The sequence below is a fragment of the Parathielavia appendiculata genome, assembly GCF_033297405.1.
Source record: "Parathielavia appendiculata strain CBS 731.68 unplaced genomic scaffold N657scaffold_52, whole genome shotgun sequence".
In the NCBI taxonomy this organism is placed as follows: domain Eukaryota; kingdom Fungi; phylum Ascomycota; class Sordariomycetes; order Sordariales; family Chaetomiaceae; genus Parathielavia; species Parathielavia appendiculata.
This window is the reverse complement of record NW_026944271.1, coordinates 32,301-55,091: the sequence shown is the minus strand read 5'-3', so window position 1 is coordinate 55,091 and position 22,791 is coordinate 32,301. Positions and strand designations below refer to the sequence as shown.

Sequence of the window (22,791 nt, the reverse complement as noted above, 5' to 3'; positions counted from 1 at the left end):
GCCCGCTCCCAACAGCCGGCCGAGCCGTGTCAGCCAGCCAGACACGCAGTCAGTAGAGCGCCCCAAGACTGACGACATTCGCTGCGTCCGCGGCTTGAATTTCGCTCAGTTTTGCAAGCAAAAAGGCGTCCAGGTCATGAGGATCCATATGGCCGAGCTGAACAAAATATCTGATCAAGAAGAGAATTGTCAAGCTCTCTCTGAGCTCCCTATAAGGCCAATTGAGCTGCCACAACTCTCCGAAACGGCTTATCGCCGCCTCGTCGAAGGAGACTACACATTGGACGAGGCAAAGAAAGTGATGCCCGAGTACTTTCACGACTTCCTGGAGGAGAACCTGGCCTCTGGCTCTGAACTCCTCCGCCGCAAGATCGTCGACGAGGACGTTCAAAAGTTTCTAGAGAGCAAAGCACCTGTCACCCGAGAAGTTGTTCTGAAACAGCTGCCACCTGAGTTCCGCCACCACGTCGAGCACTTCCTGACAAAGAACGCTGAATCACTCCCACCCCATCGACCCTGGGACCATAGAATCGAGATCATGCCCGGCAAGCAAGCCCCGTACTTCAAGAACCGGCCATTTTCGCCAGCCGAGCTCCGCTGCATCAAGAAATGGATTGACGAGATGCTTGACAAGGGCTTTATCCGCGAGTCAACCTCCCCAGCCGCTGCACCGCTCCTGCTTGCCGCCAAACCCGGTGGCGGCGTGCGTATTTGCCACGACTACAGAGGCCTCAATGAGGTGACGATCAAGAACAGATACCCATTGCCACTGATCCGCGAGACACTGGATGCACTATGCGGCGCCAAGTTCTACACTAAACTTGACGTTATTGCTGCTTTCAATCGCATCCGCGTAGCCGAAGGCCACGAATGGCTCACGGCGTTCATCACCCGTTTCGGCCTTTTCGAGATGCTTGTCACACCATTCGGCCTCTGTAACGCACCAGCTACGTTCCAGAACTATATCAATCATGTGCTCCATGACGCCCTGGATGTCTACTGCACAGCTTACCTGGACGATGTCCTTGTTTTCTCCGAGACTCGAGCTGAGCACACCCGCCATGTTGATGAAATTATCCGACGCCTAGGCACGGCAGGACTACAGATCGACATCAACAAGTCGGAATTCTACACGACAAAGACCAAGTACCTTGGCCTAATCATTTCCACTGACGGAATGACGATGGACCCTGATAAAGTTGAAGCGATCCAGATCTGGAAGGACCCGACCTCGGTGAAGGAGCTTCAACAGTTCCTCGGCTTCGCCAATTTTTACCGACGTTTCATTGAGGGATACTCATCAGTAATCGAGCCGATGACTCGCCTCTTGAAGAAAGGCACCGCCTGGACCTGGGGCCTAGACCAAGCAGCAGCGTTTGAGAAACTCAAGACGGCGTTTTCCACAGCACCAGTCCTCGCCTACTATGACTACACCAAGAAGACAGTGGTCGAGACAGACGCCTCAAACTGGGCGTCCGGCGGAGTCCTTTACCAGAAGGATGATGATGGCAAGCTCCGCCCCGTCGCCTTTTTCTCATCCAAACACACAGCCCCGGAGTGCAATTACGAGATCTATGACAAAGAACTCTTGGCTATTGTCAAGGCGCTTGAAGAGTGGCGTCCAGAGCTGCAAGGTACCGAGGAAGCCTTCGAAATTGTCACGGACCACAAGAACCTGCAGACCTTCATGACGACGAAGCAGTTGAACCAGCGGCAAGTCCGTTGGGCCGAGTTTTTGTCTCAGTTCAATTTCGTCATCACCTATCGCCCTGGAGCCAAGGCCACGATTCCTGATGCGCTCAGCAGATTGCCCGGCGTGAAGCCCGCCGGCGCTGACGACGAGCGCTTGAAACACCGCGAGCAAGTGATGCTGCCGCCTGAAAAGGTCGACCCGACCATCCTGGAAGAACTACTGCGTGCATCTCGCCTGGAAGGCGACTTGGAGTTTGTTGCCGCCATGGATCCCGAGCCAGAGCAGAAATCAATTGATGAGTTAATCCGCCAGGGCTACGCCGAAGATTCACTCACGCAACAAATGCTCGCCGCTTTGCGAGAACGAGGCGAGCGAAACAAAGATCGCACTACGCGCCGCTGGCCCAAGGCGATCCGAAAAATTCTCCGTTGCGACAAGTCTGAATGCTCAATCGTGGATGGCTTGATCTATTTCCGAAATCGGCTGTTCGTTCCCGACGCCCCCGAGCTGCGACTTGAAGTGGTACACCGGACTCACAGCAGCGGCCCAGCAGGCCACCCGGGCCGAGTCAAAACCCTAGACTTGCTGAATCGCACCTACTGGTGGCCCGGGATCTCACAATTCACTGCCACGTTCGTGCGCGACTGCGCTCTATGTTTTCGAACGAAAACTCCCCGTTCCGCGCCCCCAGGTTTCCTCAAGCCCCTAGAGCTCCCAGCCCGGCCATGGACGGATATTTCCATAGACCACATGGTCGACTTGCCCGAATGCAAGCGCAACGGCAAGACTTATCGCTACATCTTCGCAGTAGTTGACAGGCTCACGAAAATGCGACACTTGGTCGCAGTCACCTCGCTCGACACAGACGAGCTGGTTGAAGTCTTCTTGCACCATGTCTACCGCTTACATGGCGCTCCAGAGACCATCATTTCTGACCGCGGCCCATCCTTTGTCTCCGACTTCTGGCGCCGGCTCAGCCACCGCCTGAAGGTCGCCCTTCGCCCGAGCTCAGCTTTTCACCCCGAGACAGACGGCCAGACGGAGAGCATCAACGCCGCTATGAACAAGTATCTTCGCGGTTACGTCAGCTTCACTCAGGACGACTGGGTGGACTGGCTCCCCCTCGCCGAATTCGCTGCCAACAACCAAGTCAATGAAACTACAGGGGTTTCGCCGTTTTTCGCAAACTATGGATTCAACCCGCGCCTCGGCATCGAACCCCCGGGGCCTGTGCCATCCGCACTCCCAGCCCACGCCAAGAAGGAATTCCTCCGTGCGGACGCCGTTGCCGGACGATTCGAACGCATTCTTACTCAACTCAAAGCTCTGGCCAAGATTTCACAGCAACGGTATGAGGACAATGCCAACAGTAAACGGGACGAGGCTGTAACGTTCAAGGTCAACGACATGGTCATGGTGAGTTTGGAAAACATGAAGACCAATAGACCTAAGAAGAAGTGGGATGACAACTGGGATGGGCCGTTCCCGGTGCTGGCAGTCTATAGGGGCGCCGTTGTCATCGACCTCCCCGACCACATTCGCGTTAACAAGAGCTTTCATACTTCGAAAGTCCGCCTCTGGCAACCCGAACAGATTCCTGGCCAAGCGCGACTTAACGCCGCGGAGCGACGTAATATCGCTGGCCGCATCGCTCATCGAGATGACGACGGCAATATCGAGGAAAGATGGCAGTTCGAGCGTATCCTGGACGTTCACGATGAAGACATTGAGAAGCATGGTCTGACTTACCAGATCAAGTGGAAGTACCACGATAAACCAACATGGGAACCCGAAGAATGCTTGAGAGGCTGCGACCGCGCCCTCCTGCAGTTTCACGAGCTGAACCCCAAGAAGCCCGGGCCCCCGACTTGGGTTGAGAAACCCCCCGCGCCAAAGAGGCCGCGACGGAGGCCACGAAACACATGATATGGGGATTACTTCTTCGGTTTGAGGACAAACCGGCTTGGGAGGGGGAGTACTGTCACGGCACTGGACCGCCGATCCCTAGGTCACGTGGCACATTGCACTTAGCTTCAGGTTCATCCATCCATAGCTTCCTTTCCTCTTCATAGAGCAACGCAGTTATCTTCCCAGACCTACTATGGTTCCGTGACACTCCCGGTTGCTTGTTCCGAGGGCGTTACCTGGCCTGACATGCCGTTTCCAACAGACCGAATGCCGAGACAATCTAGGCTGAACCACAGATTCGGGAAGTATGTCAAGGAGCCTCTTCTTCCCATTATCCAGGGACTGATGCGGTTCCGGCCACAAGACCGCATCTCCGCTGAGAAGGCGTTGCACCTGTTAGATGACCCCGGTATGCATACAGAGAACATGGGGCTCCGTTCGTAGCATTTGACAGCCGGGAATCATGTTTATCAACGCACTCACCAATGCACTTGGTGGCTATAAGGCATCGGGTACTACAAGCCAAGAAACCAGCGAGCAAGTCACGGCGCGTCGACAGAGTTGGGGTGCGCACCAGATATGAGCAAATGCACAGGCCGGGCAAGGGTTTGTCATTGAAAGTTTGCCCCATGTGGAGCCCTGCTTACTATCTAGAATATGTTCTTAGACGAGTCTTCCTACAACACCTCGAATCCGACCGCCTAGGTGTTCCGTTTTCCTTCTGAGAAGTTCGATAAACGATTCGTCAACCTCCGGCTATATATGAAGGTAACGATCTCGATTATAGTATGGGGAATGATCTAGGACAGAGGGAGGAGCGAGTGGTTTGTAATGGAGAGAGATGAGAGTACCCTAAAGCGACGATATACTTGTGACGGGGCACAGGGACTGAACTTGCGTATCCTCTAGTATTGGTGTGGTTGCACGAGGAACCAAACTGTGGGCAGGGTGCAGCCCTCAAGGAAACCCTGCAGAAGGGCTGCGCACTAACGACTGACAAGCCCCCACCACTGGGCTTGCCAGCTCTACAGGACTGCGACCCTAACCCTGGCACGGCCAATGCCCGTGACAATACTGTAAGATCTTACCAAAAGGCTCTTATAGAAGGTCCTCTACCCTTTACGATTCAACTCGCCATTTTCAACAAGACAATGCAAAGATTTACGTCTGTACCTCGACGGAAGAGTAAATTCAAGCCCGTCAAATTTCTTGGATTGAATGGCCCGCGTATAGTCTCATATTTGAACCCGATTGAACATGTCTTAGCCACTCATAAAAGGAATATGAGAAAGGATGTTCCATGACGTAGAGGATTTAAAAAGAACGAGCTGGATATCGAAGAATTCACCAGATGCCTGTGGGAGGCGTGGTGGGCTATCTATAGACAAGGCCCGGATTGACAGGCTGGTCAGGGGTATGCCGCCCCGACTGCGCGCTGTCAAGAAGGCCAGATGGTGGCATATAAAATATTGAAGCGTTGTATCTGACGGTCAATCTGATGCTATTAAATTTGCTGCAAACCTTGCCTGTAAGATATGGCTAGATGTGTCCTGGGTATATAAAAACGTTGATGGCTGGGGAAATGCGGTGTGGCCGGAGACTTCTGACCCCTACGGGAATGTAAAGATCATCCGCTCGACTACCGCCTCTGATAGCTCGGTCCGTCGAGTTACCTGGACCGCATCAGCAAGAAGCAGGCAATCCACCGGCCTTCCGACCTCCATCGGAACCCCAGTTGGTTGCTGAGACAGTCATGGAGGCATCATCACGATCCAAGTCTGCGTGAGAATTCCGAATGCTCACAACGACGGAGGTGAGTATAGGGCTCGTCAGCTCTAATATCCGCCAGATTGTTGCGGGAAGGCCGGACAGCCGGTCGGGCGGCTTGTCTCGGGTTGGCGCATGTGGGGCTAGGTCCTGACTCCTGTACCCCCACCATGTACGAAGGATCCTCGGCGAAGGAATATCGGAGCTCAGTTGGCCTTTGCTAACCCTAACCTCCCAGGATGTAGGAGCTTCCCTGAGCTGGCGGGTGGCGAGGCGAACTGGTCAGGAGACCAAAACCACGACAATCCATAGAGCTCTGTTCCCGGCCCACCGGAATATCTAGGGACGGAGGGTGTGCGCCGAATGCGGTGTGCTTGGCAGTCACTGCCGGCCACCACCAAAGGGGAGAAAGGCTCCAGCGAAGGTTGTCGGTGGAACATGAGCAGTCAGGTTCACGAAGTGCTGGCCCAAACAGATGGCTCCGCTTCGTGCGGCCACGTCGTAGGTTTTCTGTTTGATGTGGATAGTCTGTGCGCTGTGGTAAAACTTGAAATGCAGCCAGACGATGCATTCCGACGGGCCCGTCGTTCTCGTCGCCCGAGGTGGTCCTATGGCTGTGCGCTCACCTTTGCATGTCGTGCAAGGAACTGGAAGGCGGTCAACACCGGCGGTCTGGACACCAAGTCCGACCTAGGCAACTTGCGTCCGACCTAGGCAACTTGCGTCCGACCTAGGCAACTTGGGTACCGAAGTGAGCTCATTCTTCTGTATACGTGCTGAAGGCGTCAAGCTCGAATGTATAGTACCGGCGAGCGTCGGAGAACAGCGGTGCTACCAGAAGTCCACCGAATCAGAGCTCCGGAGGGTTTACTCACCCCCCCATGTTGCCATCCGGATGTGGACTCCTCAGCCCCTACAATGACGCAATGTTCAGGCGCAGGTTCAATCAAGACTGCATGTCGATGAACATTCCAACCCGCGAACCCAAATGCTACCGCGATCGATATTATGTTTTGTAGCAGACAAATTCGCTTGTCATACTTAAATAATACGCAGTTTCGTCGTTGGAGAGTTGACAGCTTTCATGCCATCACAGTTGAATACCGCTCTCGGAACGAGATGCTCATGGGGCGCTGGGTGGCCCGCTGACCCCGCACAGGGAGGGGCGACGTTCAGGTACCCGACCGATGTGCATCCAGCAGCCCAGGTACCGATTGTCGCCGCTGTGAGGCAACCTTCACAATACCTGTATGACAAATGACGGTACCATGCCGAGTGAGTTTGATCCCCCAATTCGTCTGCTCCGACGCCTCCCGGATAGTGTTGTGGTGTTAAAAGCTCTGTAGCGCGGACTAAGTGGAGGTACCGTACCTTAATGAAGCCACTTGAGGTTGCTGCTTTCATCCTCTGGGGCAGCCGACCGTTGGTTAGAACAATCACGGTTGTGATGCTCTCCTTGCGCCATCTTGCTATCACTAGTAGGCCGCTCGCAAGCGTGAAACGACGATACCTTACTACTTATTAGATACCGGTAGATTCTGAGAGCTCTCAAGACAGCTCATCCCGGACGAGGAAGGGTTGCTGACATCGGTCCCGGGACGGCTGATCAAAGTGTGTCTCTGGGAACGGTTTGCCTTTTCAAGAGGCCAAGGGCGTTGAATGGTGCCTGCCTCTCTAGCCTTCCAACAGCTTCCGCTAACGTTGGACTGGTTGTCAGGGTCAACCTTGCCAGCGCCCCGCCTTCCGTCGGCAGCTCTTGTAAAGTTCCTTGTTCACTCGAGGTCGAGTCATCGATCATCGAGCATCGAGCGAGAGGTGCGCCTGAATCAGATGGAAGCCCCGCCGATAACCTCCCGTCGAGCATTCAATGGCTATCCAACGCTACTTGAACAGCTTTAGCAGCTCTTAAACCCAACCGTCGCACAGATTTTCGTCGGTGGCCCTGCACAAAAGCTTGCGAACAACAGAACAGACACATTCCACAGCAACTTTTGCGGCTGATTCATCGCCTGTGCCGCCGAACCTGCATTTGGAGCGACTAATCTGGGAAGACATCGCATGGGCTGCACCACGCCAGGCAGCCAGCCTCCTCGGGATCCAGGCACACTGGTTGGCCTGCCGGGTCAGCACTTCGCCCGCAAGGGCGAGCTAAAAGCAAGCCCGACGAGCCAACAAAAAGCCGGCATGCCATGCGGACCGAGATCTCTCCTTGATCCAAGACACACACTGCATACAGTAGTGTACAGCGACACCACACGTTCGCAAATCCCAAATCTACAGCCCAGCTGTGGTTGGCCGGTTCCTTGGCTCCAAGCCGACGGGATCCCGCCGTCAGACTGGACGCAACTCCTCGCCGTTCCTCGAGCTGTCGCATCCCCTGCGTTTGCACTCTTCGCCACAGCGTTGCTGAGGTGTCTTGCGAAGTAAAGCAGCGGGAAGGAACCTTCGGGCCTGTGGCGCATTTCCTTGCTGCTACGCCTGCTTCGAGTTCCCTTCCAATTCTTGCTGATTTGCTGACAGCGCAATCGCGGGCGTACACAACTGCGCTTCTGCTGTGATCGATTTTGCTTCTATTTTCCCTGCAGCCTGTACTGTTACCGCCGTACCTGTAACGTCGCATGATTCCCCACCGCGGGCCCAGAAGACGTGGAAGCACTGGCTCCATCCGGCCCTCGCCATCTTTTTTTCCAAGCCCAACGGTACGACAAACACTTTGCCCAGCCCATTTCCGCAATAATCTCGAGACAGGCACCGCTCGGCTGGATAGGAGGTTCTCTCCGGACCCCGATCGCTTTGTCTACCCCTTTGCGTCGTCGCAATCATTTTCAGACGCCCCCGCCCCCGCACCTGCCCCTGCAGCGACCGGGCTTGATCTCCTCAGCCTCGCCAGGTTGTCCAGCCATAATACACCCTTCACCCCCTGTTTGACAAACCCTCGCCAACGGCTTCTCCTCCTCTTCCGCCCGTCCGCGCGATGGCTGCAGCATTCCGTCCAGTCAACAACCCGTTACTGGCGCCAGAGCCTGCCAGCGAAGACACCTCAACGACAGCGATGACGCCACGACCGACGACTGCCCCGGCCCGACCGACAGAACCCCAGGACGAGGCCGCGACACCCACCCGGGCGAGCTTCGGCGCCGGCGCGCTCGCGTCACAGAGGCCTTTGCCAACCTCGCCGTTTCCCGAATCGGTGCAGGTCCCCGAACCCACGACGCCCGCGCGGAAGAGAGAACACTCACAGCATTCGAGGACATCCAAGGAGCCCGATGACGTAGACATGGACGATTCGGATGGGGATGCACATGCCGTGGACGACGGTGCTGCTTCAGACGAGGAAGAAACCGTCAACGCGGACGGCACAAAATCCAAGAAAAAGAAGTCGCAGAGGTTCTACTGCACCGATTATCCGCCATGCAATCTTAGTTTCACCAGAAGCGAGCACCTGGCTCGCCATATCAGGTAATGCAACAAGCTCGATTCCCCAGCAAGGCCGGATGGCTGACAAATTGCCTTGTCGGTAGGAAACACACGGGCGAACGTCCCTTCCAATGCCACTGCTCTCGGCGCTTCTCGCGCCTCGATAATTTGCGGCAGCATGCCCAAACCGTACACATCAACGAAGACATTCCCCTGGACTCGCTTGCGGCTACGGGCACGCGGTTTCAAAGGCAGATCAGGACAGAAAGAGTGCGCCAGCCCGGGAGGGCCAGAGCATCGACATCGGGCAGTATTGGGCCGGGAGGACGAGGGCATTCAAAGTCGTTGTCCACGTCGAGTATCACAAGCGTGAGCTCAATAGCTTCCGGCTACGGTGGTACCGATTCCCGTCGCAGGCCCCCGCCCCTCGTCATGGCGGATCCCCGAGCCCGTCTGCCGCTCGAGTCATTGCGTGGGTCTGATGGGCAGTTTTACAGACCACCGTCCCCGGGCGACTTCAGCACGCCAACTTCAGCGACGTTCTCCACCGGCCAGAACAGCCCCCGCTGGGGTACTGTCATGTCGCCCAGCCCGTCCCATTCGCGACCGCATAGCATGTATGCTGGTTCGAGAACCCCTGGCCGTCGATTGAGCGTCCCGTCTGGCGGTAACCCGTTCCAGTCGCCACATGGGCTTGGCCTGAGGGGTCCACCCTTTGGCACCCCATCGCTCAACTCATCTACTGCGGGAACATTCTCACCCTCCCAAGGCAGTTTACTGGCGTCGCCCACGGCATCAACGTCGACATGGTCCAGGCGGGAATCCTTTTCGTCGGCAAATGACGAAGCATGGCGCAGGCGCACCTGGCACCCTGACACACGCGACTACAATGGAGCAAGCAGGCTCAGCCAGGTCATCACACCCTCCGAGTTCCCCCCGGACACTGTCACACCACGCACTCCGAATTCCGTCAGCCAGCAACCGCCGCTGCGGCTCCCTGGTATTGAGTCCTTCGACGAGATTGCCCCTCTTCCGCCGCCGCGCAACCCTTCCCCAATGATGGTCGATTCCGAAGTTCGCAGACCACCACCGCCTCTAGTCGTGCCAAACTCAGAGTTTGGCGGGGACGATCGGCGCGGTCTTGCCCCTCAGTGGGATGTGAACTTGCATCGCGGATTGACCAGGTTGGACATCAACACTCCGCCGCGGGATAGCGCAGGCGCGTGGGCCAACGAAGCCAACCAGGCACTTTTTGCCCGCGCCGAGCAAACGCGGGTTAGGTTCGAACCTGAGGTGAAGACCGTGCCGGCTCCGCCCCCGCCGGTGGCGCCGGCAAACGTTCCTCCCAGCTACCTCGGTCTCCGCCATCAGCACACCGTGTCTGCGCCTTCCTTCAGCAACCCCCGCGAATACCGACGGCACGGATGGTACAACGGGCCGCTAGCCGCGCACCCGGCCGGCGAGACCATTCACGAAGGACGGCCCCATGTAGACCGGATTGTCCACCCCAACATCAGCTCGTTTCAGGGTTTCCCAGCCCGCGAACAGCCGCCCGTGTTGCACCAGCAGCAGCAGCAACCCGGGCCGCCTCCGGTGGAACGGATGGAGCGGGTCGAGAGAATGGAGCGCATGGAGCGGATCCCCGAGCGCCCTCCGAATCATCAGCAGGCCGGGAGCCCCGAGTCGATGAAGCGCCTTGAGGCGCTTGTCGCCGTGGCTACTGGCCAGGGGCCTGTCGCAACGGCATACTGACCCCATCGCGCGGCTTAAAATCTGTTTTTCATCCTACTCGACTCATGCTGGGGCTTTGCGCTTCGCATCGTTGCGTCGCTACCTCTCACCACTCGCTGCGGTTCATTTGCAACTTATGTTTCGCTTTTTGGGATACACATTGACGATCACTCGCTCAGGCATGAGATACCCTCTTTTCGACATCTACTTTCTCGCTGCATGATCAATCTCTGGGGATTTCCTAAGCTGGGGTTTTTGGAACGGGTGGAACACGATGCGCTTTGGTACTTGGAGTTTTTTCTAGATTGGATTTGTCTTTGGTTTTTGGCTTTTTCGTTGCCTTGGTTGGTGAACTGTTAGTATGCGATGCCATGTTCATCTTACGACTTTTTCCTCCCTTGTTTTCGTTTTCCTTTTGGTTCTCCTGATGACGACGACGAAACGATGGTACAGACCCAGGGCGTGGGGATCACGATACCCTCTCTCTTGACCCGACCTACTCGGACGGGTGGCGCATTGTGTTTTGATTTGCGAGTCGTTTCCTCAATTCGGAGGCGTGGGGGTCATAGCCCCCGAAGAGGGGTGGTGGTGGGGGGTTTGCGTGGTGCATTTTCTGAGCTGGGAATTCTTTCATTTGAAGTTGGGTGAGCATGGCCTATGGGACAGGGGGCATTGGCACGACACGATGCCACATACACGGCCAGGGCGAGCAGAATACAATGGAAAGCCGGATGACGGAATGGGCGCGTTAACTCGGGAGCTTCACCCCCCCCTGTTTTGAGCCCGCTTTCTGCAAATATTCACCGTCACCTCTGCACCACGCTCAGAGGTTTGCGAGAAGGAAGATCGGCGATGGGGAGAGATTGGGTCCTGTCCGGTGTTTTGTGTGTCCTCGGCTGCTGTATATGCGAGGAGTCTTCACATGGACCATGTCATCCGAGCCGCCGTAAGTGATGAGCACAGAGTCTTGGATACCCGCGAGGGAATGAGGGAGCTTACCGAGTTCGGCCAGTTGGGATGGGCTGCGGTGTCTGGAGCAGGTTGCACTGGGTGAGATTGGGTTTCTGGGTTGTCGGGTTCGGGATTGGGTTGGGTTGGGTTAGGTCGCACTGTTCTTTTGAATCAAGCATGCGTAGTAAATGCTCTGCCACACTGCACACAATCCGATGAAGCAAGGAGAGATGACAAGGCTTGACCACCGGTATATGTGTGTGACTGTCCACACGACGTGCTACTATCAAGTGGCAAGCGTAGCTATCGGCTTTGCCTTGGCTGGATGTGAAGATGGTGAAGAACGCGGTGATAGGTGGCATAGCCAACGGATGCAGGGCTGAAGATTAGAATGAACAATCCAAAAATTCTATCGTCCATGTTGTATAGCCAGGTACATGGGGCTGAGTTCCACATAGCAAGTTACCCCTTTTACGTTGGGCAGCGATGGTCGAACATAAGACTTCAATGGCGTATCCAGTCCGAAGACCGGCAACGGCCGAGCCACGGGTCGTTTCCATGCTGCGGATATGGTGTGGCGAACTTTACGCCAGACCGTTTCTCATGTAGGTCGGAGTTGTATCGTTGCGGGCTTCTGCACCCATACGCCCTTCTTTGGCGCGGTGATGTGATACATGCAGTGCTTGGGATCGCTCGAGAGACCGTTGATGTTGGTTTATTGAGCCCGGTCCGCGAGCCAGTCTGCTGGACCGGTTCGGTCGCAATCCGCGCGCGGAATCTGCTCCCTCTTGTAACCAGTTCCTGTGGTTTCTGGCCACCGCTACGAGGAGCTGCGAGGGAGGTGAACGATACGTAATGCCTAGCCAAATCCTGGTTACTTCCCCTGCCAGCTCACACGTCCAGCATACTCCTGATCTGCTGCGGTGGCTGGTTGGTAGACGCCGACGACTGAGCGCTTATGCTTCTCGCCGCACCCGGGACTTGCGGGCTCGGGCCCGTGCTCAAGGTTTCCGTGTACGAAGGTGGTGGCGGGCCATCCATCATCAGCTCCTCGCGCTGGGCCAATGGGAGGCCCGCGACACGATCTATCGCGGCCTGCTGCCGTGTCCTATCGGATCGCCCTCTGTAGCGCTCTGAGTGTGGGCCGGGAGGCCGAGGGCTGGTGAGTGCGGGCGAGACGGGCGTCATCTCGACGTCAGCAGCCCCATCCGCTGCGTTCGCGGGTATCTCGGTGCCTGGTGCAGGCCGCTTGTTCCCCTGTACTTCGCGAACATTGCGCAGCAAGCGGTCGCGCATGCTCGCATTGGGGTCGAGGACTTCTCCATTGACGCGGCGCCACCAGGAAGGTTTGTAGACGATGCCCATTTCACGATCAAGCGCTTGGTGGCGTACGCGGCGCTGACGCTGCAGCTCGAGGTCTTCGTTTGGGTTGATGAAGCCAAAGACGGCCTGGATGTAAACGATGAGGAGGGATGGGGTGTAGCCGCCGGCGAAGATGGCGGCATCCAAGCCTCCGACCTTGAGCGGGCTGTATTCAAAACGGAAAGCCACTAGGACTTGGTACGTCACGAGAGCAGCGACCAGGGGTATGATGAGCATAAAACGGAGGGGCGTGTATCGGAAGAAGCCAGTGATGCGGTTGAAGATGCCTCGGTTGCGGGGGCAGTAGTATTTGATCGAGTGGCGCAGCGAGTAGACGGTTATCAGCCAACAGACGGCGAGCAGAAAGGCGCCGGCCTTGAAGCGGGAGTCTGTCGCAGTGGGTGCAGCATCATTCAGTGTCTGTTGCGGGTAGCGTTGGTGTTGGACGGGTTCCCAATTCCGGGGAACGATCATGAAGAAATTCTAGGGCACGGAAGATGGTCAGCAGTTGACAAAGGAGGATTCTAAGTTCTAGAGCAGGCATACCAGCCAGAGGAACAGGTAGAAGAGCAAGGGCAGGTAGAACTCGACCTTGGACCGCCTGTCGTCATCCCGTAGGGTAAACGGGTCCGGGTCGATGAACTGGCGCTCCATCCAGCTTCCCCAATGGCGCACGGCCTCCCAGACAAGGGCAACGGTGCCCATTTGCATTAGATACCAGAAGAAGCTGCTCAGAATGACGGGCAGTTCGGGCAGGAAGTAGCGGTCAACATCGATGCTGGTGATTAGGCTGATCATTGCAGTGGCGCACACCCAGGAGCCCCAGTACCACTGCCATCTCCTTCCGATTGGGTAGAAGCGCTTCTCGACGGGAAGATGGAGCCTCCCGTGCTTGTTTAGGGCGACGAGAGTCAGGACGAGGGCGATGCCGAACAAGACGGCGTACCCGACCGCGACGCCGCCGCGGACGTCGATGGGTTTGGTGGGCGTCCAGCACCATGTCACGTTCAGAAAGGTGCCGTTCGGGAGCACGTATGACGGCATGTATGGCCGGAAGGCGAGGAGGCACCACGACCCATTAGACAGCGAGCCGTTGGAGTACAGCGTGTAGTTCCAGTGTGAGAGGGTGGTCAGATTCAGGTGGACGTCGTTGATGATGGTGTCGCTCGAGTTGTCGCCGCCGGGAAAGGCCAGAGCCTCGCGGGCACTGAGCAGCGCCATGTTTGGAGGACAGAGACGAAACAGCGAGCGGATGGGCTGTGATGTCTGCTGGATGAAGGGGATGGCGGGTCAATTTCGACCTTGAGATTGCGGATGCGAGATCGGCATGGACAATTGGGTCAAGCTTGAGCAACTGCGCTCGCTCTAAGCCGTCGCAGTCAAATTAGCACATCTCTAGCATCGGGTTGTCGGTCGCCCTATCGATCCAAGGAGTATTAGGAAGCAACCGGGACGCGCAAGATCAATCGAGTCAGTCCTGTGCGACACAACTGATGATGGATTCCCAAACACCCGCTGCTTCCGAAAACTTTGGCTTAATCGCTCAGTGGGATCGATCCATTGACCAGATACGCCAAGTCGCACTGTGTTTAAGCAACCCCTACGGTCTGACAAACATGACTGCAAAAGACGAAGGTAGGTCACTCTGAACTGTTGACTGACATGCAAGTTATTGCGTTATCGGGCTAGAATATAACCAATGTAGATGGGTTGACAGGCAGCAGGATATACCGAAGTTCCCTCACGGAGCAGACTCTCATTGTGTGTTGCCGGAAGTAACAGTATGACGACATCATATACTGTGTCCCTGCACGGAGATGATCTCACTTCTACACTAGCAACGCCAGTGGCTTGCGGGCAGCAAATGCCGAGACGGGAGCTCTGTAGCCCCACTCCAAAATCACGGCCGGCACTGCAAGAGTTTCTATCGATTTGTTGTCTCGGATTGCTTGTGCAACAAATCACAATTAACAACCATCATCGACACAATGAGCGCCCCAATGACCCCGACCGCGCCGGCCGCCGACGAGCCCTCATACATCGATTACGAAGCCTTTCTTGACCCGTCGTTCTCCCCCTCCTCCTTCGCCAACACCCTCGTCCTGGCGACCAACAACCCCAGCGACACCCCGCTCGACCTCTCCACCCCACTCTCTCGAGTCCTGTTCGACATCCAAGAAATCGACTCCCACATCGACCTCCTCACAACCCGCTCCGCCCTCCCTTTACTCACACACACGCAATCTCAGACCGCCGCCAGCGCAAACATCCTCACCGCCCTCCAGTCCCAAATCACAGCCCTCAACGAGAGCTACGCCCAGCTCGAGCGCGAAGTCACGCACAAGCACGCCGAGGCGGACGAGGTGCGCAATGTGGCGTCGCGACTGTGGACGACGCTCCGGCTCGGCCGCGCCGTGGGGCGGTGTCTGCAGTTGGGGAGGCAGCTCGAGGCGCAGCATACCGAGCTGGCGGGGTCGGTTGGCGCGACGGCGACGACGAGTGCTGCGAGCGCGCGCGTGCGGGTGGATCACAGGGCGTTGGTAAGGTGCGCGCATACGCTGCTTGCGCTGAGGGAGATGTTTGCTGGTACGGAGGTGCCTGGGGCGGAGGGGTTTGGGTTGGATAAGGTCACGGTCGTGAGGGGGTTGAGGGAGGGGGTGGTGATGCCAATAGAGAGGGCGGTGAAGGAATCGGCCGAGAGGATCGTGAGGGAGTTTTCAGTCGGGAGTGCGTCGGGGGCCGCGACTTTTGCGCAGTCGGAGGAGGTGAAAGCGAGAACAGTGTCTGCGCTGACAGCATTGTATCTCCTTACCCCAGTGCCGGGAAAGAGTGGGGATAAGTGGGCCCCGACGTGGATGCTGCAGGCATTGGAGGTCTACTTGAAGTCCGCATTGCAAAGTAGTATCGCTGGGCTGTCGAGGGCATTGGCGACGTTGCCAAGCTTGGAGAGGACGTTGGCTGAGGTCAGCGCGAGATGTCAGAATGTGGTGGCGCTGGAGGCGGTGTTGGAATCAACCAAGGCGCCGGAGCATCCTCTGTTGCAGGGAAAGCAGGCTCAGCACGCGGGTGGAAACATGCTTCAGCCGCTGTTGGCGCATCTGGAGACGGGTTCGCTTGCCAGCTACTTCTGGCGAACCATGGCGGGTAGTATGGCACCCCGAGTGCAGGAGATCGTCGCCAAGGGAGGAGTCTCTGCTCGAACTTTGAAGACGAACCGGCAGAGTGTGGGGGAGGCCATCAAGGATTGTGTGGCCAAGGGCAGTCAACTGCCCAGCGCGGTCGCTGCGGCAGCCAAAGGGAAGGGCAAGGGCAAGGAAGCAGAGGCCACGGGGAAGCATTGGGAAAGAGAGGTGGCCGTCATGGTGGGCAGTATCGTCAACAACCTGGGCAGGTGATGCCATCGGGCAAGCAGGTTCTGACTGAGCCTGATTGTCGGTTTCGAGGTTTCTGGCACCCACGAGGGAAGCATCGGCCAACTTGCTTCAATGTTGACCAAAGCTGGCTTCTTAGCAGCCGCACTCCAGGATCAGTACTGATCTTTTCGAAGCTTGTTCCTTGGGACCACAACCTGATGCTGTAGATGCCGATCGCCACTCCGCCTGACTCGAGGGACTGAGTGGCAGCCTGTTGGCGGCTGGTGATGGGAATGCCTGGCTGTTCTGGAGACCCAGATACAAGCCTGGTGGCATGTGCCTTGGCTATATTTGGAATCGACATATTGCTCACCGAATCTTACCGGAGAACAATATGGCGTAACGGGTTGTGGGAAAATAAACGAGCCGAAGGCAGTGGAACAGCTTTCATGGTACCTTCAGTGTTTTGCTCTTGGCTTAGGCTTCGTAGGCTGTGGACAACTGTTGTTCGACGCTGTCCCCAACGTCCGCTTGCTGTGACCTTGGGAAGCCTAACCCGGTTGACACTTGAACTGGTACAGGGTATCTTTCCAAGTTGGACAACCTTGCTCCTCCTACTTACCATCTTTTCTCTCAGTTTATCGCCCGTGTACCACAAGACACCAGTTGTTTGGTCACTTTCTTTGTGGCCCAGAGATGTGACATCGTCCCAGTGTATCTTGGCCGTATCCGGAAGTATCTGTATATCCGCGTCCCACCCATGTTTGCCAATCCGCCTTTGTTTTCTCATGGGAGTGGGGCCGGGACTCGAACTGTTCCCGTTTGACAAGGTCAAGACTGGACTGAGTGGTCTTGGAGATTACCTCACTAAGGCTGAGCTCATCGAAATCTAAAACATGGGACAATTGGAAAGCAAGAGTCCGGCTGGGCACCAGTAATCAGCAGCTGACGGCATCGCTTGTCTTTACGGTTATGCCAGTACTTGCCCTGTATAGGTACGGCAACTCTAGGTACCACGACTCACACCGCCTGTACCCTAGAGGTTATACAGGAAGTACCAGTTGTCCGTCAGGGGACGACCCAGGCTTGTTCTCCCTCAAGGTGCAGGCCATCGTCGAGCCTGGTTACGAGTATTTAAACTCATCAGTAGTCCTCTTAGTGGGGCGGAACATTAAGGCAAGCGTGTCCCGCAGACTAATCTCTAGAAGACCTACACAACGAAAAGCTCACCTACAATGTCCACAGCGCCGCGTCGGAGTCCCGACTGTACGACTCCCGCCGGCCGCCAACGCACTTATCGACGCCACTAGCTGGGCCGAGAAGGTTGGGCCCCATGTCAAACTCAGCCGGCCGGGTCTTGGCACGCCGTTCTACGACTGGACAACTGCTGAGCAGAATGCCTATATGTGGCTCCTGGACATAATCGACAATCCGCAAGCGTTAGCATCAGCCTTCAATTTGAACTATGAGCCAAGGACTGAAGAGGGGCTACGCAACCTGGCACTGAAGGAGAAGAAGGTGATTTATTGTACCTTTCTCGACCTGAAACGAATTCTTAGAAGTTCGCGACCTCATCAGAAAGCCTTGGACCAAGAAGAATGAAAGGGAGCGAAAAGGCGTGGAAAACTATTCCTATAGAACGGCGCCCAGATTTGCCTTCCTACGGAAGACAACAAAGAAGAGCTTCGAGGGTAACCATCAGTGGCTTTAGCGGCACATGACGGTCTCTGATCTAGTAGGTCTAAAGGGGGACACCATATGCACCTCCTGAACGCTCGCGGCCGGAACGAGCCGTTTGCGTTTATGCCGTTTGATCTCGAGATGTTGCAAATCAAGAGCCGGTTACAGTAGCTTCCAAGGACCTTCGTGCCATACCGAATGGATCTGTCCTCGGATGTTGCGTCAAACGAAGTATGGAGCCAGCAGCTGGACTTTCAAACGGGAAGACGTCAAGGCCACCTGCCGCTATCAAGCCATTCCCACCGGCGACGGCGTCCACGTGTTGCACATGCAGGTCATATTACTTTCGTTTCTAGGTGCCTGCTGCGCACTAAAACTTCATGAGACCACAATCTTGAGACTGACGGCATACCCACCCAGCCCGCGTCCGAACCCCTTTCCAAGCTCGATGAGGAAGAGGAAAGCTCTCTTTGGCACTGCAACGACCATACCGAGCGCCCTGACTTGTAATTGATCTCGAGAACATTCAAAAGTAAGCCAGGGCCGCCTTGGAACAGGCCCAGAAGCACCTTTGGCTGATGGGGGAGAATCCGTCCTACTTCGCCACCGCCGTGGATAAGTGGATGGACCACTCATGGGAGCATATCAGTGACCCTCAAGGTCGCTACTACGAGTACACGCGCCATGATAGATTCCACAGGGTATTATTGCTCACGCACATGCTCGAGGAAGACCATCTCGCCATTTTCAGATTGGGTGGTCATCTCTCTGCTCGAGCGGGTCAGGGAGCAAACAAGGAGCTTTATGCGATCAGGAAAGGAGTTTGAGAGAACCTCGACTCAATATCTTGGAACCCTAATAAAGCCGAGGGTCCTGTTCGACGAGGTGGTCATGGCCAGCGTCATAGAAAAGCTCTATAAAATAGGCATTCACCAACCCCCTCGTGCGGGCACACTTTGTACGCGGTAGTAATCCGTCTACCTTAGACCCCTTTGAGATTAAGCTGAGGCCAGGCGACAAGCTCAAGGACGACCATTTTCTTTGGCTGGTCCACCTGGGGTGCACCCATGCAAAAATAGCCATGATAACATTGGAGGTCGACAAGATTCCTATCCTCGAGTTGGACGACATCCTTATCGAAATCTAACGAGCCGCGAAAGACAGGTAACAACGAGAGAAGGATCTGTCCCCGCTTACTCTAAAGACCATCGCGGAGGCAACCCTCTGGGCGAACGTTCGATCACAGCTCACAAGTTGGCGGCCGCGCATCTTCTCGCCCCTTAACGGCCTCGTCTTCGAGAAGGTATGTGGCGGGAAAATGACAAGGGCTGTACAAATGTGGGTGGACCAGACCCATGACTCGTCTTAGCGACTGACAAAGGTGATCGAGGAAGATTTTCCGGACCTGACAAAGTTTGCTAACACATCTAAGGGTCGGTTTACCCATTCGTTCAACCGAAGGCCGACAAAGGAGCACAGCATCGCTATGCAAAAGGCGAAGCAGAATCTAGACGAGTTTCGGGGAGAGTTTGACAAGGCCGTCGGAGCGAAGGATGAGAAGTCTGTGAATCACATCAAAAGCTGGTGGCAATCTCGAGCACGTGCCAGGAAGCCAAGATGGGTCGATGACGCTGGTCCTAGTCGCGCCATGGCCCCCAGCAAGCCTACCCAGCAAGAACTTTCCCAGATCGCCGATCAACTGCTCAACCTGAGGCTTAACGACCAAACCGCGGGAAAGGCAGCTCCCTCCGCGAGGCAAGCGAACGTAAGGAAAAGCTCAAGTCGCGGGGCGTGGCTGACCCAGGCAGGGCTGGATAGGATGCGGTCAACGAAGGGGATGGCAATAACGAGTCCCAACCTCCGCCGCGACCGGTCTTCAAAAGTCAGCCAAAGGGCCATGAGCGTGGTTGAGATGCTCTTCTTCCACGAGTCGGCCCATGACCATGCTGGCGAAATGGACTGGAAGGACTGACTCCATTTCACGGGAGAGATTGGATTTTCGGCGGCACTGTTGTACGGTTCGGTCTGGAACTTAACCCCAGCCGGTGACAACTTGCTGACAAGTTTGACCACGGACAAAATCTCGATTGAAAACCCGCATTCGACGCCTAAGATGTCCTTTTGGCGAGTAGACACTTGGAGCCATAGGCGGACGCACAAGTATCCCTTCCAGGATGCCTCGTCTCTGGAGGAGAGGTAGGAGCGAAAGTGTTCAGCCAAGGTAGCTGGTATCAGGCAGGCAGCCTGAGATGGATAAGGGAGATTGAATACTGTAGGTAACAGTTATGGTTTTTTTTTTTTTTTATCTCGGTAAGTGAATGTCATTTAGAAGGTGAGTCAGATGATGTGAAATATATGCCAGTGATTTTCGATCGGTTGGTGATTTAAATCGGCCCGGTTTGTGGACTCGTACCGTTCAAAGCAAGTTGAGAGTGAAGAAGAGGGTGCAAATGACAGATCAAGTCCAAAGAGCAGGCAATAAGTAGCATTCCTCGTGTCCGTCATGACGTGTGTCAACTTGAACTGGAAGGAACCGGAACCCCAAACCTCCTCCCAGCCTGTTCCTCTCTGCCCTCCCGTTGCGGTTATTATTTGCCGGGCTCAAGTCTGAACAACCCCGAACTTCAACGCTCCTTCCCCCGCACATTGCGAGCTTGCATTGGTAACAATACTGTTTGCTTGGCTGCAGGTGGTTCGCCGGGCCGACGGCAATAAACAATGACCCCGACAACTTTCTGACGTATCTTATCCAATTTCATGCGGCCTCACGGCTCACCTGCACAGTTCGATCCAGGGCTAGTTCCATTGATGCCTCAAATCGTCGTAAACCATGGGCCACACCTTCACTGGTTCCCTCTCAACGGGTGCGGGGAAGTAGGCGAGGAGAAATTATAGCCCCTGTTGCTTCCCAGCGGTCGCCTGACGGTCACAAGAGACGACAGCAATCAACCCTCTCAGTCCTGACCAAGCAGTATCCCTCCATACATAGCTAGGTAAGGTCTTCAATGTCGACGACATTCTCCAACATCAACACCGCCATGTCCGACCCAATCCCAACTCGCCCCATTTCTAAAGTGAGTTAAACATCCCCCGCCTGTGGGCCCATTCCAGGTAACGCCCGTCCTCACTAACCACCCCATCTACCTCCGCCCATAAACAGATAATAATAGTAGGTGCCGGCCCTTCAGGCCTCCTCCTCGCCCTCCTGCTCGCCAAGCACGGCATACCAGTGCACGTCTCTCGAAGCGGCCGCCGAACTCGACGAGCAGCCGCGCGCGGCGCACTACGGCGCACCCGCCATCCCCGAGTTTGTGCGCGCCGGCATGGCAGACCGCATCCGGGAGCGGGGCATGGTGCTCGACACCATGTGCTGGCGCAGTTCCGACGAGGGGAACGAGTACATGGCTGGGTTTGATGCGGGTAGGGTCCTGAGGAGGGTTCATGTGGATGGGGTGGGCGAGGTGGACTTGAGGACGCATTGCCTTGCGCTGCAGGATCTGGATCGGTTGATGCTGGATGAGGTTGTGGAGCGGTATGGGGGCGTGGTGGAGTGGGAGCATCGGGTTGTTGAGGTTGGGCAGGACGGGAAGGGGGCGTGGTGCGAGGTAGAGGTTGGGAATGGGAAAGAGAGGAAGGTGGTGAGGGGGGACTATGTGGTGGGTTGCGACGGGGGCGAATAGCGCGGTGAGGAAGGCTTTGTTTGGGAATGATGTTCCCTGGGTTTACGTGGGATGAGCAGATTATCGCAACGAATGTGAGATGAGTAGAGGGCAGAACCCGAGTCTGGATGTGTGCTGACGGCGGCAGACGTATTACGACTTTGATGGCAAGTTTGGCTGGCAGGATGCCAATTTTATCATCCACCCGGAACACTTTTTCGTAAGTCACTTGTAAGAACCTTCTTCCACGCCTCATCTAACTGACAATCCCAGGTGGCCGCCAGACTAACCCGTGACGGTCTCTACCGCATCACGTACGGCGAGACGCCCGGCCTCATCTGTGAAGAATACCTCGCCCGCCAGCCTGGAAGTTTGAGACCATCCTGCCCGGCCACCCGAAGCCAGACGACTACAAAATCACCAATTTCTCGCCCTACCGCATGCACCAGCGGTGCGCGCCCAGTTTCCGCGTTGGCCGCGTCCCTGCTCGCCGCCGACGCCGCCCACCTGTGCAACCCCTGAGGCGGGTTGGGCATCACGGGTGGCTTTGTTGACGTCGGCGGGCTCTACGATTGTCTGGCGGGAATATGGGACGGCAAGGTAGACGAGTACATCTTGGACCTGTACTCAGAGGAGCGGACCGAAAAGTGGGAGACCATCATTAACCCTGTCTCGTCCAAAATTTCAGGCGGGTCTCGGATAAAGATCCTAAGACGCGATTTGAGCGGGATCAATTCATGCAGGATTTGATGAGGGCCGAAACGGACGACGTGTATTTGAAGGAGTTGCTGATGATGCCCATGGAAGTGAGGTATGACTTTACTCAACACTATAAGGAAGCTGTGAGGGAGGTGGATTGAGAGGTGGCGGGAGGTGGGAAATCTTGAGGCAGTGGTCAGTGAGTGTGACCTTGGGTGCTCATAACGATATGTCGAGGCGGGTTTTTGGCCAATGGAGACGGCGTTGGTGAGCCCGTGTGAGTTATGGCTTGCAGAAACCACGAGCAAAACAGACGCTCGCACTTCACCCTCTAGGTCTGTTGTTGCGCGTGTGCTTCGAGCCGTCTGCGTCGATGGTCACGCTGTCATTCCTGCCTGGACTGCTCACGATGGGTTACGTCCAAGTCAGACCTACTCACGCTGAAGATCAAGGAAGACCGCGCGCGGTATCAGATCCCAAATCGTAAACGGTAGACGCCATATCCGCTGAGTACCTACCAGTGCCGAAACCGTCCCCCCGGGAATACAGACGAACCCATGAACCGACAATC

The 22,791-nt window shown here is 56.0% G+C and overlaps 5 protein-coding genes across 5 annotated transcripts; 3 read left to right on the top strand and 2 right to left on the bottom strand.

Moving 5' to 3' along the window:
- Positions 1-7,089: 7,089 nt before the first annotated feature.
- Positions 7,090-8,157, bottom strand: N657DRAFT_403910 (uncharacterized protein). The gene has a single exon (XM_062787202.1). It carries the CDS (start codon positions 8,031-8,033, stop codon positions 7,407-7,409), a length of 627 nt encoding a protein of 208 aa, XP_062642059.1. The 5' UTR covers positions 8,034-8,157; the 3' UTR covers positions 7,090-7,406.
- Positions 8,158-8,420: 263 nt separating this feature from the next.
- On the top strand, positions 8,421-10,537 carry N657DRAFT_583922 (uncharacterized protein; the record flags this gene model as incomplete). Its single annotated transcript, XM_062789712.1, has 2 exons — positions 8,421-8,827; positions 8,890-10,537. 2 exons carry the CDS (start codon positions 8,421-8,423, stop codon positions 10,535-10,537), a joined length of 2,055 nt encoding a protein of 684 aa, XP_062642058.1.
- A 1,821-nt stretch (positions 10,538-12,358) lies between these two features.
- Positions 12,359-14,050, bottom strand: N657DRAFT_583924 (uncharacterized protein; the record flags this gene model as incomplete). The annotated part of the gene is made up of 2 exons (XM_062789713.1): positions 12,359-13,312; positions 13,376-14,050. The coding sequence occupies 2 exons, from the start codon at positions 14,048-14,050 to the stop codon at positions 12,359-12,361; spliced, it is 1,629 nt and encodes a 542-aa protein (XP_062642057.1).
- A 720-nt stretch (positions 14,051-14,770) lies between these two features.
- On the top strand, positions 14,771-20,235 carry N657DRAFT_694528 (uncharacterized protein). The gene is made up of 4 exons (XM_062797290.1): positions 14,771-16,191; positions 17,428-17,700; positions 19,067-19,165; positions 19,295-20,235. Exons 1-4 carry the CDS (start codon positions 14,818-14,820, stop codon positions 19,832-19,834), a joined length of 2,286 nt encoding a protein of 761 aa, XP_062642056.1. The 5' UTR covers positions 14,771-14,817; the 3' UTR covers positions 19,835-20,235.
- A 665-nt stretch (positions 20,236-20,900) lies between these two features.
- Positions 20,901-22,737, top strand: N657DRAFT_715967 (FAD/NAD(P)-binding domain-containing protein; the record flags this gene model as incomplete). The annotated part of the gene is made up of 8 exons (XM_062797476.1): positions 20,901-20,936; positions 21,023-21,097; positions 21,132-21,522; positions 21,552-21,616; positions 21,670-21,741; positions 21,795-21,972; positions 22,045-22,168; positions 22,210-22,737. The coding sequence occupies 8 exons, from the start codon at positions 20,901-20,903 to the stop codon at positions 22,379-22,381; spliced, it is 1,113 nt and encodes a 370-aa protein (XP_062642055.1). The 3' UTR covers positions 22,382-22,737.
- Between the last annotated feature and the right edge of the window lie 54 nt (positions 22,738-22,791).

Excerpts from the sequence above, each read along its gene's own strand:
- N657DRAFT_403910 (XM_062787202.1), bottom strand. The coding sequence starts at position 8,033 with ATGGAGCCAGTGCTTCCACGTCTTCTGGGCCCGCGGTGGGGAATCATG.
- N657DRAFT_694528 (XM_062797290.1), top strand. The coding sequence starts at position 14,818 with ATGAGCGCCCCAATGACCCCGACCGCGCCGGCCGCCGACGAGCCCTCA. Across the intron at positions 16,192-17,427 it reads AAAGAGAGGTGGCCGTCATG|CGCCGCGTCGGAGTCCCGAC; the intron begins GTGGGCAGTATC and ends CAATGTCCACAG. Across the intron at positions 19,166-19,294 it reads ACGGCCTCGTCTTCGAGAAG|GGTCGGTTTACCCATTCGTT; the intron begins GTATGTGGCGGG and ends AACACATCTAAG.